Genomic DNA, 16805 nt, shown 5'->3' on the forward strand with positions numbered 1-16805 from the left:
CTTCCCCTCCCCCATGGGTTCCTGTTAAGTTTCTCAGGATCCACATAAGAGTGAAACCATATGGTATCTGTCTTTCTCTGTATGGCTTATTTCACTTAGCATCACACTCTCCAGTTCCATCCACGTTGCTACAAAAGGCCATATTTCATTTTTTCTCATTGCCACGTAGTATTCCATTGTGTATATAAACCACAATTTCTTTATCCATTCATCAGTTGATGGACATTTAGGCTCTTTCCATAATTTGGCTATTGTTGAGACTGCTGCTATGAACATTGGGGTACAAGTGCCCCTATGCATCAGTACTCCTGTGTCCCTTGGATAAATTCCTAGCAGTGCTATTGCTGGGTCATAGGGTAGGTCTATTTTTAATTTTCTGAGGAACCTCCACACTGCTTTAGGGCTATTTTTTTCAAGAGGTAGTATTCTAGATGGGCGCCTAGGTGGCTCAGTTGGTTAAGCATCTGACTGTGGCTCAGGTCATGATTTCACAGTTTGTGTGTTTGAGCCCCGCATTAGGCTCTGTGCTGACAGCTCGGAGCCTGGAGCCTGCTTCGGATTCTGTGTCTCCTGCTCTCTGCTCCTTCCCCGCTAATGTTCCATCTCTCAAAAAAAAAAAAAAAAATTAAAGAAGTAGTATTCTAGATTTATTTGTATCAATTTTTTTTATGGACGCATCCCTTTAGTTTTAGCTTATATTTCCCATTAATTTGAGCTTAGGACAGTTGCCGAGTTAAATCAGTAGGTTAAATTTTTGATTTTTTACCTCCTTATTGGTTATGATTAATGAAGGTGATAGGTCTTTTATAGAAGTTATTTTCACCCACATTTTATTGACTGTCCCCCGTTTTTATTCGTTTTCTAAGTTCAGTGTTGTATATCTGAGAATATATAAAGCCACTAAGGTAAAACCTGTTTAATTATAGCTTTATTATAGAACATTGGTGTTTGTACCAACAGGCTATGTCTAGGTAGGTATATATTTTAATTATGATAAAATATGCATAACTTAAGACTGACCATTTTAATCATTTTTAAGTATACAATTCAGTGGCATTAAGTATATTCACATTGTTGTATACAACCACACAGCTTTGTATTTACAGAACCTTTTCATCACCCAAACAGAAACTCTGTACCTATTACATAGTACCTCTCCATTCCTTTTCCCCTCAACACCTAGTAACATTTATTCTACTTTTGTCTCTATGAATTTGTTTATTCTAGGTACCTCATGTAAGTGAAATCATACAATAATTTGTCTTTTTGTGGCTGGTTATTTAACTTAGCATAGTGTTTTCAAGGTTGATCCATGTTGCAGCCTGTATCAGAATGTCCTTTTTAAGGAAGAAACACATACATGCCCATTTTGTGTATCCATTAGTCTGTTGATGGACACTTGGGTTATTTCTACCTTTTGGTTATGATGAATAGTGTTGCATGGATATTGGTGAATAAGTATTTGCTTGAATCCCTGTTTTCAGTTCTCTTCATTATATACCTAGGAGTGGAATTACTGGATTGTATGGTAATACTGCTTAATTCTTTGGATAACCACCAGTTTTTTTCACAGTGACTGCACCATTTTGTATTCCTTCCACTAACATATGAAGGTTCCGGTTTTTCAACATCCTCACCAATACTCATTATTTTCCATTTTTTGATAATAGCTATCCTAATGGTTACGAATTGGTATCTCATTGTGGTTTGGATTTGCATTTTCCTAATGACTAATGGTGTTGACTATCTTTTCACGTGGTTATTTTCATGTGGTTATTGGCCATTTGTATATCTTCTTTGGAGGAGTGTCTGTTCAAGTCCTTTGCCCTTTTTAAAGTTAGGTTGTTAATGTTTTTGTTGTGGCCATTTTTAAGTTGTAAGAGTTTAGGCATACTTTTTTTAAAATGAGACTGAAAATACAGTTGACCCTTGAACAACAAACAGTACAGTACTGTAAATGTATTTTCTCTTCCTTATGGTTTTCTTAATAATGTTTTCTTTAGTTTATTGTAAAAATACAGTATATAATACATATGAAAAATACATGTTAATCAACTGTACGTTATTGGTAAGGCTTCTGGTCAATAGAACTATTAATAGTTAACTATTAATAGTTAAGTTTTGGGGGAGTTAAGAGTTAGACACAGATTTTCAACTGAGGTTCGCACCCTAACCCCCCATAGTGTTCAAGGGTCAGTTGTATGATGTTGAAGTAGCCATTTTAGTTTGGATTCTGATTATTGCTTTTACAGCATTTTCATTGTGAACTGTTATCAGAGAACATTGGAATATTCAGAAGGATTCATAGCATATTAGTGTATTAGAAAGAGCATAAGCTTCTACATCAGACCAAGATTCAAATGTGGATTCATACTTAGCCAGTGTGATCTTGAGTAAGTTACTTAACTGTTCCTCAAAACAGGTCTCACTTTGGTGATTAAAAAGATAATGCATATAAAATACCTAACAGAGTAATAAGTATTTAATGGTGTCTTTTGTTGTTATTGCTGTAATTATTCCTTAGTAAAAATACCTAGGGAAATTTTTCATTGAGAGGCAGAGGGCTTTAACTTGGTTGTGCCTTCTTAAACACATCTTACCTTAGCCTTAAAACTAATTAGTATGAGGAAGCTTACTCTTTTTATAACGCTCTCTTAGTTATGTATTTGTCTCAATCAGTAAAATGATCAGAAGGGTTGAAAATCCTCAAGTTACAGGATACCATGCTATTAATGTACTTTATCTGTTTTAAGTAGTGTGAGAGGTTTTCTACATAGACATTGGTTTTATTTCTCTCTAACCTGTAATATAGATACATTAGATATTACATATCTGTTTTAGAAATTGGTGAAAGCAAAGGAAATTAACTGTCCTGAGCTTGTAAAAGAATCTTTTGAACCCCTGTCCTTTTTTTCCTCTTCAGAGATGGTTAATTCCTAATACTAGGTTAGAGGCACATCCACTGCATGTATACTTTGGCCTAAAATACTAGACTTACATATTTTAAGAAAACCATGGGACTTTGCAGAACTAAATTAGTATCATTCATGGCATTCGCTAAAGAGTAAAGTACACTAACTTGACTATTGTTAATGGAGTCAACGACTTCTATTTATAACATTTGTAAAATAGTTTGAATTTATGGTTTACTTTAGAGTTTATATATCTGGAAGTTTTTAGTTGCTTTTGCTGACAGTCTATTGTTTGAGTTTTAGTAACTTAAGCCAGTGGCTTAGGGAAACTAGTCACTCTACCCACCATATACTATAGCACTGCTTCAGTTCTCTAGGCATACAGTATCTAGATGTGTTGTTGATAACAATCTTTAATTAAGGTGACTTTAAGTGTATGTTAGGTGGGATTTCTTTGCATTCTTGGTAATAATGAGTTGGATATAAGATTTGGTTTTTAACAAAGCAGGGTAATGGTTTAATTAATAGAAGTTTTAAAATAAGATTGTTATTTTGATGTAATTAATATTTACTAATTAAGGGTTCTATATCTTGTTTGTGATTGGAAAAATTGATAATGAGATATGTATTTTGTTTATTAGGTTGTCTATCAGGGACCTATTAAACCACGCATTTTTTGCTGAGGATACAGGACTGAGGGTGGAGTTAGCAGAGGAAGATGACTGCTCTAATTCGTCCCTGGCTTTAAGACTCTGGGTTGAAGACCCTAAAAAATTGAAAGGCAAACACAAAGACAATGAAGCTATTGAATTCAGTTTCAATTTAGAAACGGATACATCTGAGGAAGTAGCATATGAAATGGTAAGTGAATCCTACCACTATTCTCCACACCCCCCAACCAATGCTGCCCTTTATAGTATCAGGGTTGATTGATTCCTTTCTCCTTATTGCTTTCTTTCCTCTCGTTTTCTCCTTTTCTTTATTTAAATTATTTTATTGTGAAATGTATCTTTACAGAAGAGTATATTAAATTTGTATGTAGAGTATAAAGAATAATAAAATGCTACTTTTATTAAGAAATAGAACACAACTGATACCTTTGAAGCCACCTGTATGCCCCTCCCAGTTGTATTCCCTTCCCTAATCACTACAGGTAATATCTACCCTGGCTTTTGTGTTACTTATTCCTTCCTTTGTTTTTCATTATAGTTTATCTAAGTAATATATTGTTTTGTTTTAGAAACCTGAGTGGCAAGCCCACACCTAGGTGATTACTGAAGTTACTATTAGGTGAAGATGGCCAGGATAGCCAACTGAATAGTCTCTCAGTCATAGTCTGCCTTCAGTTTCCCTAAGCATTTACAAGAGGGGAAGTCAACAGGTGAGGTCATGATTAAATTTAGGGAAATACACACATGGCTCACTAGTCAGGTCACCAGTGGGCTGTTGTATGGACCAGAAATTAGTTGTGTGGTTACAATATGGTTTGATGGGGCGTGGGCCACTCTGACTTCTCTACTTCTAATCTCCTCATGATCCCTCTCCCCACAGAGCACATGACAACAGAGAACTTCTGTGGGGTTGAATGTGCGTCCACACCAGATCCAGGCTGCTACAGTGCTTGGAGGGAAGGCATACAGGAGCTTTGACAGCACATGGTCAGATTAGCCAAGTACAGATAGTCTGAGCCAGGTTAATCTGGACATCCTGTCCTTGGGTTAAAAAGAGGGATGGAACATTGACAGTGGGGATCTTGGAGATGATAGCCTTTAACGTGTCTATTTTTATAGTCATACTGTTTTGATCTGGAATGATTGCCTTGGACATCTGGTGCACAACTATTATTCTGATATTTCTCTTTACTATCTTTTTAGACTCCTCTTCCTCTCTGTTGGGTTTCATGTTTCCTAAATCTCATGTCTTTTTCTTGGCTTACCCTATTGTTTTAGTGGCACACTTCCTCTGCCTGCTTCTTAAAGAAAGGGTATGAGAGGTAAATTCTTTGGGATTTGCATGTATGAAAATATTTTTATTCTATATTCATATTTAATTGATTGGCTGGCTATGGCATTTTAGGTTGCATTTAAAAAAATTTTAGACTCATTGTTCCATGCTTTTCTAGCTTTCAATATTAATATTGAGAAGTATAAAGTTGTTCTGTTTTCAGAATCTTTTGCATGTGATCCATTTTTTGCTCTCTGGAAGTTTGTAATAGTTTCTATTTCTTTTTTCAGTATTCTAAAATTTCAGTGATATGTCTTTTTTTAATTTTATTTTTATTTTTTAAAAATTTACATCCAAATTAGTTAGCATATAGTGAAACAATAATTTCAGAAGTAGATTCCTTAATTGCCCTTACCCATTTAGCCCATCCCCCTTCCCACAACCCCTCCAGTAACCCTCAGTTTGTTCTCCATATTTATGAGTCTCTTCTGTTTTGTCCCGCTCCCTGGTTTTATATTATTTTTGTTTCCCTTCCCTTATGTTCATCTGTTTTGTCTCTTATAGTCCTCATATGAGTGAAGTCATATGATTTTTGTCTTTCTGTGACTGACTAATTTCACTTAGCATAACACCCTCCAGTTCCATCCACGTTGTTGCAAATGGGAAGATTTCATTCTTTTTGATTGCCGAGTAATACTCCATTGTATATATATACCACATCTTCTTTATCCATTCATCCATCGATGGACATTTGGGCTCTTTCCATACTTTGGCTATTATTGATAGTGCTGCTATAAACATGGGGGTGCATGTGTCCCTTCGAAAAGCACACCTGTATCCCTTGGCTAAATGCCTCGTAGTGCAATTGCTGGGTTGTAGGGTAGTTCTATTTTTAGTTTTTTGAGGAATCTCTATGCTATTTTCCAGAGTGGCTGCACCAGTTTGCATTCCCACCAACAATGCAAAAGAGATCCTCTTTCTCCACATCCTTGCCAACATCTGTTGTTGCCTGAACTGTTAATGTTAGCCATTCTGACAGGTGTAAGGTGGTATCTCATTGTGGTTTTGATTTGTATTTCCCTGATGAGTAATGTTGAGCGTTTTTTCATGTGTCGGTTGGCCATATGGATGTTTTCTTTGGAGAAGTGTCTATTCATGTCTTTTGCCCATTTGTTCCCTGGATTATTTGTTTTTTGGGTGTTGAGTTTGATAAGTTCTTTATAGATTTTGTATACTAACCCTTTATCTGATATGTCATTTGCAAATATCTTCTTCCATTCTTTCAGTTGCCTTTTAGTTTTGCTGATTGTTTCCTTCGCTGTGCAGAAGATTTTTATGTTGATGAGGTCCCAGTAGTTCACTTTTGCTTTTGTTTCCCTTGCCTCCGGAGACGTGTTGAGTAACAAGTTGCTGCGAGCAAGATCAAAGAGGTTTTTGCCTGTTTTCTTCTCGAGGATTTGGATGGCTTCCTGTCTTACATTGAGGTCTTTCATCCATTTTGAGTTTATTTTTGGGGATGGTGTAAGAAAGTGGTCCAGGTTCATTCTTCTGCATGTCGCTGTCCAGTTTTCCCAGCACCACTTGCTGAAGAGACTGTCTTTATTCCATTGGATATTCTTTCCTGCTTTGTCAAAGATTGGTTGGCCATATGTTTGTGGGTCCATTTCTGGGTTCTCTATTCTGTTCCATTGATCTGAGTGCCTGTTCTTGTGCCAGTACCATACTGTCTTGATGGTTACAGCTTTGTAGTATAGCTTGAACTCTGGGATTGTGATGCCTCCTGCTTTGGTTTTCTTTTTCAAGATTGCTTTGGCTATTCGGGGTCTTTTCTGGCTCCATACAAATTTTAGGATTATTTGTTCTAGCTCTGTGAAGAATGCTGGTGTTATTTTGATAGGGATTGCATTGAATATGTAGATTTCTTTGGGTAGTATCGACATTTTAACAATATTTGTTCTTCCTATCCAGGAGCATGGAATCTTTTTCCATTTCTTTGTGTCTTCTTCAATTTCTTTCATAAGCTTTCTATAGTTTTCAGTGTATAGATTTTTCACCTCTTTGGTTGATTTATTCCTAGGTATCTTATGGTTTTTGGTGCAACTGTAAATGGGATCGATTCCTTGATTTCTCTTTCTGTCAGTTCATTGTTGGTGTATAGGAATGCAACCGATTTCTGTGCATTGATTTTATATCTTGCAGCTATCCTGAATTCATAAATCAATTCTAGCAGTTTTTTGGTGGAATCTTTTGGCTTTTCCGTATAGAGTATCATGTCATCTGTGAAGAATGAGAGTTTGACCTCCTCCTGGCTGATTTGGATGCCTTTTATTTCTTTGTGTTGTCTGATTGCAGAGGCTAAGACTTCCAATACTGTGTTGAATAACAGTGGCGAGAGTAGACATCCCTGTCTCGTTCCTGACCTTAGGGCGAAAGCTCCCAGTTTTTCCACATTGAGGATGATATTAGTATTGGGTCGTTCATATATGGCTTTTGTGATCTCGAGGGGATGGAAAGCCATCTATCATGCTAATGGTCAACAAAAGAAAACTGGAGTAGCCATACTTATATCAGACAATCTAGACTTTAAAATAAAGTGATGGGTCTTGATTTGAGTCTATTTTCATCTACTTTGTTGGTTCTCAGTGGACCTTTCCAATCTGTCAACTCATATCCTTTAGTTTCTGGGAAGTTTCTTGAAGTATTTTATTGATCATTTCTCCCCATTTTTTTCTTTCTGGAACTATTAGCATTTGGATATTGGACCTTTTGGACTAATTCTCCACTGTTCTTTCTTTTCTATTTTCCACCTTTATTGTCCTTTTATTCTCCTTTCTGGCAGATATTATCAACTTTATTTTCTAACCCATCAAGTTTTTCATTTCTGTTATCATGGTTTTAATTTTAAGAGTTCCTATTCATTTTTTGGTCTGTTCCTTCCTTAGAGTAAACATCTTGTTCTTTGTTTTGTTGAGGCAATATTATCGCACCTCTCTGTAACATTTGTAAAAAAAGTGTTTCTGACGTTTTTGTACCTGTGTAGTCTCTTTTCTCCAAATTGCTGTTTTACCTTTGTTGGTTTTATACTGTCTTCTTGTTAGAGGCTTTTCTCATATTTCTGGTAATTCTTGACTCGCTGCTCATGATTAATAGACTATAGGAGACTATAAATGTTTTCTGTTGCTGTGTAACAAATTACCACAAATTTAGTGACTTAAAGCAACACCCATTTATTAATTCAGTTCTGGAGGTCAAAAGTCCTAGTGGGCTTCACTGTAGTCTCTGCTTAGGATCTCACAGGCTGAAATTAAGGTGTTAGCAGCCAGGGTTCTTATCTGGAGGTACTGTGGGCATATCTGCTTATGAGTTTTTGGCAGAATTCAATTCTATATAGTTGTAAGACAGAGGCCCCCGTTTCCTTGCTGGCTGTTAGGTGGTGGTCACTTTCCACTCCTAGAGGCTGCTTTTCAGTCCCTTCCTGTGTCCTCACTCCATCTTCAAAGGCAGCAATGACATGTTGAATCCTTAGTCACCAGCTGGTGAAAGGCTCACCCAGATAATGTCCCTATTTTAAGGTCACCTGTTCATAGCAAAATAATGGGACTGATCTCTCCTCATATTCATAGGTTTGAGGATTAGGATGGGACATCTTTGAGGGGCCATAATTTGTGTTCTACAGAAACTTAGAAGACCATTGGATGATGTGATTGCTTGTATCAGACTTGTTAATGTTCACCTCTACGGTGGGCCTTTAATTAAGGAATCTCTGACATCAATATTTGTAGGTCTGTATTCTTGAATTGGTCAGATTCCCCCAGAGAATCATCTTTCAGTGTCCTTCCTGAAGGGTAGGGGCTGGTTACTGGTATTTTGGCAGCCAAGTGGGGGAAAGGGCTGAGGGTTTCTGCATATGGCATTCAGTGTGCATATTGTCATTTAATCTTACTTTCTACATGGTAGCTTTACCGCCAACTGTGCCTGGTGTTCTATAGTCCAGAGATCCTCTCTTTTACCCTCTCTAGAGAACAAAACTCCAGGCTTCTTGGGGAGGGGAGAATCAATCACCCAAAGGTGTGGAATGGAGGAAGGGGCACAGGGATCCAAATATTTAAGTGCTTCTCACACCAGTGCCAGAACAGGTATTGCCAGTTCCTGTGCCTTGTGAATATTTTTCAGTATAAATGATAATGATTCTCCGCTTTCCCTAGTTCACCATTTTCAGGTCTTCTAGGTCACTTAATCTGTTTTAGTTCACCATTTTCAGGTCTTCTAGGTCACTTAATCTGTTTTCCACATTCTGGAGTGTCCAAAATGTTGTTGCTGTTGTTTTACTCTTATTCTCCCTGTTCTTGTGGGTTTATAACTTAAAAATCCATTTAGTATGGGGATTTTTTTAGAGCTTTTGGAGGGAGTGAAATTAAATATATGGATTCCATCTAACATTTTAATCATCTTTCAACTACCACGAAATTTTCCTGAGTCTTCAGACCCACAAGACATACTTTAAAAAACAGATTGTAGGACTGAGAATGATATGCCATGCCACCTCCTCAAGTCATCTTTCTGCTCCTCAGCCCCGCTCTTCTCAGACAGCAAGCCCTTAACTTCTCTCACACTTCTAACACCTGGTAAGATGTAGTACTTTGCTGTGAGCAGATTTACCTTTGCCTGGAGTGTGGATCTCTAAACTTCATCTCCACCTCCCTTAATAGCCAGCAAGTTCCTTTTTTGTTTGTTTGTTTTAATTCAAGTCAGAGTTTACTTTCCTCTGTGATGCTTTCTTCTCTTTTCCCTTTAGGGCTTTTATAGCAGCTTAAAGCTTTCTACCTTACTTTAAGTTAAATATGTACCATCTTACCACCAGATTTTGTGCTCATACAGGACAAACGACTAGTGTAATAACTTCAATGTCTCTGGAGTCCAGTACTGGGCACATTGTAGGCACTTAATGTTGTTGAATAAGAAACCTTTTAATCTTTCACAAACCTTAATGACAGTCATAAATTAACTGTAATAAGACTGCATGTACTGAAACATCAAGTTATTTGTTTGTTTTGGTTAAAGCCACAATTCTTTTAACAATACTTGGTAGTGGTATTTTTCTTATGCTTATTAAAGGCTCTACATTTATGTATGTCTAAGAAAGAACATAGAAGGTGGGCCTGGGTAGCTCATTCGGTTGGGTGTCTGACTTCGGCTCAGGTCATGATCTCACAGTTTGTGAGTTCAAGCCCCGTGTCGGGCTCTATGCTGACAGCCTGGAGCCTGCTTCTGATTCTGTGTCTTCCTCAGTCTCTCTCCCACTCTCCTGCTCACGCTCCGTGTTTCTCTCTCTCTCTCTCTCAAAAATAAATAAACATTAAAAACAAAGAACCTAGATGTACATCGAAAATATTGAGGGGCGCCTGGGTGGCTCAGTTAGTGAAGTGTTCCACTCTTGGTTTCGGCTCAGTTCATGATCTCACAGGTTCATGAGTTTGAGCCCTATGTCAGGCTCTGCACTGACAGTGTGGAGCCTGCTTGGGATTCTCCCTTCCTCCCTCTCTCTCTGCCCTTCCCCTGCTCACATGCACTCTGTCTCCCTGTCTACCTCTCAACATAAACTTGTATAAAAAATTATTTAAAATTTTTTTAATGTTTATTCATTTTTGAGGGGGGGTGTGGAGGGGCAGAGAGAGAGTGAGACACAAAATCTGAAGCAGGCTCCAGGCTCTGAGCTGTCAGCACAGAGCCTGATGTAGGGCTCGAACCCACGAAACTGTGAGATCGTGACCTGAGCCAAGTCAGATGCTCAACCGACTAATCCACCCAGGCACCCCTGTATAAAAAATTATTTAATTACTATGATATACACCTGAAACTATATCAATTATATTGAATTGAAACAAAAAGAATATGTAAACAAATTAGCTGTTATTTAATGGCATTTGCAACTTGGGAGTGCAAAATAACTCTGCTGGTAAAAAAAAAAAGTTAAAAATCTTAAATGTTAAAGATGTAGTTTGCTTATTATGTTTTGTTTGTAGGTCAAGTCAGGATTCTTCCATGAAAGTGATTCCAAAGCTGTTGCTAAGTCCATTAGAGACCGGGTCACCCTGATAAAGAAGACAAGGGAGAAGAAACCAGCTGGCTGTTTGGAAGAACGCAGGGATTCCCAGTGCAAGTCTGTGGGGAATGTACTCCCTCAGCACCAGAATACAACTTTGTCCCCTGCTCCTGCTCAGCACACGGGGGCTGAATGTGAAGAAACTGAAGTTGATCAGCATGTTCGACAACAGTTTCTACAAAGAAAACCACAGCAGCACTGCTCCTCTGTTACAGGTAGTAGTCCTAATTTATAAAAGTAAACAAACGTGTGATTGTGTTCCCTTATCTTGAAATAGTACTTTTGTGCTTTTCAAAGAATTCTATTATCCATCATTTCATCAGTCCTTTTACAAACTCCCTGAAATAGACAAGCCAGCCTAGTTATCTTATTTTAAAATTAAGAAACTGTTTTGTTACATGACTTGTCCAAAGTGCTAATTGAATAAGAGCTATAATATTTTTACCATTTTTAAAGGTCTAATGTAAATCCTTAAATAAAGAATATTTGGAACTAAAGGGAAAATTTATTTTTTAAGGAGGAATTTTCTAGACTTTAAGATCCTTTGTTTTTAGACTCAAGTATAAAATTATTGTAGTTCCTTTAATTTTTCTGCTATAATACATTCTCTTCTCTAGAAGGACATAGTATTTTCTTTTCTTTTTTTAGTGTTTTCATAGTAATAACCAATTGTTCTGTAAAGATAGTATTTTCTAGCCAGGGTCTAAGAGAATGAAAATATATATGGCCCTTAGATTTTACTGAAATCCTAATAGTAAGTATAGATTAGTTAGGGATTTACATGAAATGGCCAGCAAATGGAGTTGATTTTTATGTGAGTCTTTGTTTTTAGGTTTGCTTTACTAAGAAAATTTTAGTTCTACTACAATGTCAGCATGGAGAGTTTACATGATGGTTTTTGGTTAATTGTATAGTGTGCATATTTTATTTCAAGTTGTCTTGGGTTGTCAGAGTAAAAGAAAATATAAAACACTTATTATTTCCCATGTCATTTAGACCTTGTGCTTCAAGTTTTTCCTTCTACCTGTTGCTTCTTTTCTTGTCATAGGTGACAATTTGTCTGAGGCAGGAGCTGGATCTGCTATACACTCAGATACTTCAAGTCATCCCAGTGTGGCCTATTCCTCAGACCAGAAGATGGGTTCTCAAGTGGTTTCCAACATCCCACAGGCTGAAATAAATGTTCCAGGGATGATTTATCCATCCCAGCAGCGAGTAGGACATTACCAACAGATTTCAGGGGTAAAGTGAACTGTTACATTTTTAAATATATAATCCATATATTTACTGTAAATGGGAGAGTTTATCTTTAACATATTTTTTTTCTTATTTAACAGCTGCAACAGCAGCCAAAGCTGTCTCAGCCCCACATTTTGCCTTTGGTTCAAGGTCAGTCCACTGTTTTGCCTGTACATGTCCTTGGACCTCCAGTTGTCTCACAACCCCAGGTTTCCCCATTAACTGTCCAGACGGTCTCACAGGTAAAGGTAAGGTGTATTTTAGAGGTTCTGTATTCTGTTAAATGTATTTAACACTGCCTAGATTTCCTCCCTTTCAAAGACTCTCTTTCATAAATTCAATATAGTTAAATAAAACTCACTGAAAGTTAAAAGTTGTTTATGCCTGAGGATGTGCCTAACATTGTGAAACTAGAATCTTGAGACACTGATTATATTATTGGCAAAGACACTGAGGACACCATATATCGATAAACAAATTTATTTATAAATCAGATCTCTTTCTCTTGGTGATGATGGTTTGTTCTTTGTATTGGACTTTTCTAGCCTGGTTTGAATGTGGAGGGATGTCTTTTGTAGTCAATTAGAAATAATATTTTATAGACAAAATCTTTGGCACTTTATCTAAATTCTTGGCTTTTTGAAAAATTTTAATTCCAGTATAGTTAAACATACAGTGTGATATTAATTTCAGGCATACAATATAGTGATCCCACACTTCCATGCATCACCCTGTGCTCATCACGACAAGTGAACTCTTTAATACCCTTCATCTATTTCACCCATCCCCCCCCACCCCCACCTGCCTTCTGGTAACCAGAAAGGTTTGTTCTCTGTAATTAAGAGTCTGTTTTCTTAGTTTGTCTCTTTTTTTCTTTGTTTGTTTATGTCATTTCTTTAATTCCACATATGAGTGAAATCATATGGTATTTGTCTATCTCTGACTGACTTGTATCACTTAGTATTATACCCTCTAGATCCATCCATGTTGTTGTAAACAGCAAGATTTCGTTCTTTATTATGGCCAAATAATATTCCATTGTGTTTATACACACACACACACACACACACACACACACACACATATACCATCTTTATCCATTCATCTATTGATGGACACTTGGGTTGCTTCCATAATTTTGCTGTTGTAATTAGTTTCGCTATAAACATCAGAGTGCATATATCTTTTTGAATTAGTGTTTTTTGTAATCTTTAGGGGGGAAATACCCAGTAGTGGAATTGCTGGATCATATGATAGTCCTATTTTTAATTTTTTGAGGAAGCTCCATATTGTTTTCCAGAGTGGCTGCACCAGTTTGTATCCTCATCAACAGTGCAAGGGGGTTCCTTTTTCTCCACATCCTTGCCAACACTTGTTTCATGTGTTTTTGGTTTTAGCCATTCTGACAGGTATGAGGTGATATCTCATTGTAGTTTTGATTTGCATTTCCCTGATGATGAGTGATGTTAATCATCTTTTCATGTGTCTGTTGGCCATCCGTATGTCTTCTTTGGAGAAATGTCTGTTCATGTCTTCTCCCCATTTTCAATTGGATTATTTGTGTGTTTTGGTGTTGAGTTGTATAAGATGTTTATGTATTTTGGATACTGACAGTTTATTAGATCTTGGCTTTTTTTGATTCATGTTTATTTCTGTAGGAGAAATAAGTGTGTCTTTTTGACTCTCAAACTTAGCATTATTCATTTCTGACAAGGAGTAAACAGTGTTTGTAAGAGTTCATATATTGACTATTCTGGTTCCCTAGGTTATGAACTCTGGACACATGGTTCAGCTTTTTTTTTTTTTTTTTTTTTTTTTTTTGCCATCACTGCAGTTTCTTTTCTCAACCTCACCAACTCCTATGTGTGCCTTTTGTCTTTGGGAATGAGATGGTCTGAGCTCCTAAGGCATTCTCTGTATATGATTCAGTTAGCAGATGGTGCATCTGTTTCTTTTAAGGGATTGATATATAGTAAGTCACAGTTCATCAAACAGTTTTTAATGACTACCATTTCTATGTATGTAAGATAAAATAAAATATGGTCCATACCCTTAAGGAGTTCACAGTCTTGTAGGAGAAAGCATACACATACTTGACAAATGCCTGATGTATTTAAAACCTGCTGGGGGTAAATTTAATCTGATAGAGTTGACAGTGCATTGTATTTGGCTAGTGTTTGGTGATAACATGGTACATATTCATAATTGAGCTCTTGTGGTTTGATATGCCTCTTTCTTAGACTTTCATGCCAAGTGTGTTGAAAGGATGCTTAAATTATCTTAGGTTCAACCACATAAGTATGCAGATATGTGTATTTTAAAATGTGCTCCAAAAATTTTTTAAGTTTCAAAAATTAGTGTAAGAGTATTATTTACCTATTTAAAAATAAAGCCTATGAAGTTATAAAGAAGATCATGAAAATCACCTGTTATTTCTCCAGCTAGAGACAACTTTTTGTTTATATTTGTCAATACAGCCTCTAGATTTGTCTTTTTTCCTATTATACATATATAATTTTGTTTATATACATCTGTATATCACATACATGCTATTTTTTAGACTCCCCCCCATATATAGAAGCCACATAAGCAAGCACTTTGTTGGTGTCTTTTTATGAATGTGGTGGTTCAAGTTCTAGGAATTATTACATCCAACCTATATTTATTCAGCCAACTCTCTCTCCTCTTTGGAGATCTTCTATGTTCATTTTAGCTATGATATTGAAATCCTTTTGAGCTTTTTCTTGGAACTTCCAGTGTCTAGTGTGTGAAGGTGTTAGATTCAGTTACTCTGAATCTCTGCCAGGGCTTGAATGAGTTATATAACAAGTGCAATAAATGAGAAGCCACGAGTAGTATATTATTAGGACTGGTCTCAATCCCTTAGCGTATTCAACTAGTATTTACTCATGGTATTAAAGATTTTTATAGGACTAATACCAGTACCTTTTTGATAGCTTACTGAACTTTTTAGAACATAGCATTATTTTATCTATCGTTTTGTCTGGGAGAGTCCCATTAAAATGGGCATGGCATATGCATTTATAATTTGAATTTTCCTTGCACCACAACCAGGAACTGCAGCTGAACTTTGGAACAGATGGACAAACTTCAGCCCAACATATGACTTTAGACTTGTCAGTTACTGGAGTTCCACAACCAGTCTTTTCTGCAGTTTCTCCTCAGACATTGTCTGCTTCACGAATGATTTCCCAGCATCCAAAATTGGTCTTCAACTTGAGCCTGGCCCTAGAAATGGAAATCAGGAATTAACCAAATCACCAGATTCTAATGACTTCTAACTTCTTTTCTTTGTTTGTTTGTTTTTTTTTTTTTTTGAGAGAGATAGAGAGCACATGCATGTGGGGGGGGGGGCCAGGGGGAGAGAGAAAGAAAGGGTGGGGAAGAGAGAGAATCCCAAGCAGGTTCCATGCCCAGTATGGAGCCTGATGTGGGGCTCAGTCTCACAACTCTGAGATCATGACCTGAGCTGAAATCAAGAGTCGGATGCTTAACCAACTGAATCACCCAGGCACCCCCAGAATTCTAGTTTATTATTGGTTAACTGTTCTCAAGCTTTGTCAAATAATTCTGCACAATACATGAGCAGTGCACAGAAGGCTGCTGGTACAGTTCAGCTCCCTTCTAATTCCACTGGGGGGCATTCAGGGGCCAATTAGCCTTCACAAAAGATATATTTAGTACCCCACCCATACCCCGTAGTACATCAGGAGTCTAGGAGACTCTAGGTTCTTCAGTGCCACAAAGCCAGACTGTGTATTTGAAGAAACCTTGTTTCCAAGCCTCTAGTCAGCAGCAGCCATTAATTTTACAACCTAAGATTATGGCATCACTACAAAAAATTGTGCAGTGGGATTGTATTCTGAGAGTGTCTGAAGCTCATGCAAGTCAGCAGCAGTGAAAAGGTGATATTAAAAGTGTGATTCAGTCCCTGCAATGACCCTCTTACTCCATTCAACACACTTTTCCAGGGCCACCTGCAGAACTGCCATCCTTCCCATTGAAGGCTCCTGGGCAGCTGCCATTTGTGATACATCCCCAGAACAAGCTTTTTAGCCATCATAGCCAATTTACCCAATCCAGGCTACAGCACAGTGTGTTTATTCACTGCCAGCCCCAGAATATCTTCTTTGTACTGTACAACCACCAGGCTCACAGTCAACTCATTCTGTGCAGACTTCTTATCCATTCCTGCCTGTGGTACAGGCCTCTTATTTGGCTCAAGCCTAAGGGCATCCTGCTTTTCCAGTGCAACCTCAGGTTTTGTCAGCTTTTCCAGACCAGCCAGCATATATGATCCAAGCAGCTTACTCTGTGCAATCTATAGAACAGTTTGCTTACTGGGCACTGCCACTTGAGCATGCCCATTATTCAGCACAAATTGCTTACACCATCTAGACAACTGAACAGGCAACCTACATAACTCAGCAAGTATACACAGTAAACCCTACCGATAACAAGCACATACATATTGCAAATGCTGCAGATCAGAAGTTACACTCCATACCACCTTATGTAGTACAGACTTCTGATGAACAAATCTATTTAACACAACCCTAAGGTGGTAATTCTTCAAAGTTGGAGCA

At 37.4% G+C, this 16805-nt stretch overlaps 1 protein-coding gene across 5 annotated transcripts in view; it reads left to right on the forward strand.

Annotated features, from left to right (window-relative positions):
- WNK3 (WNK lysine deficient protein kinase 3) overlaps nucleotides 1-16805 on the forward strand; it is a 205089-nt gene that overhangs the window by 50325 nt on the left and 137959 nt on the right. For all 5 annotated transcript variants that reach the window (XM_040466921.1, XM_040466923.1, XM_040466920.1 and 2 more), the window contains exons 7-10: nucleotides 3554-3773; nucleotides 10880-11174; nucleotides 12008-12201; nucleotides 12297-12446. In XM_040466921.1, the coding sequence (XP_040322855.1) occupies nucleotides 3554-3773; nucleotides 10880-11174; nucleotides 12008-12201; nucleotides 12297-12446 (859 nt within the window). The remainder of the gene's footprint in view (nucleotides 1-3553; nucleotides 3774-10879; nucleotides 11175-12007; nucleotides 12202-12296; nucleotides 12447-16805) is intronic.

The sequence above is a fragment of the Herpailurus yagouaroundi genome, unplaced genomic scaffold (genome assembly GCF_014898765.1).
Source record: "Herpailurus yagouaroundi ecotype Mexico unplaced genomic scaffold, PumYag 67005, whole genome shotgun sequence".
In the NCBI taxonomy this organism is placed as follows: domain Eukaryota; kingdom Metazoa; phylum Chordata; class Mammalia; order Carnivora; family Felidae; genus Herpailurus; species Herpailurus yagouaroundi.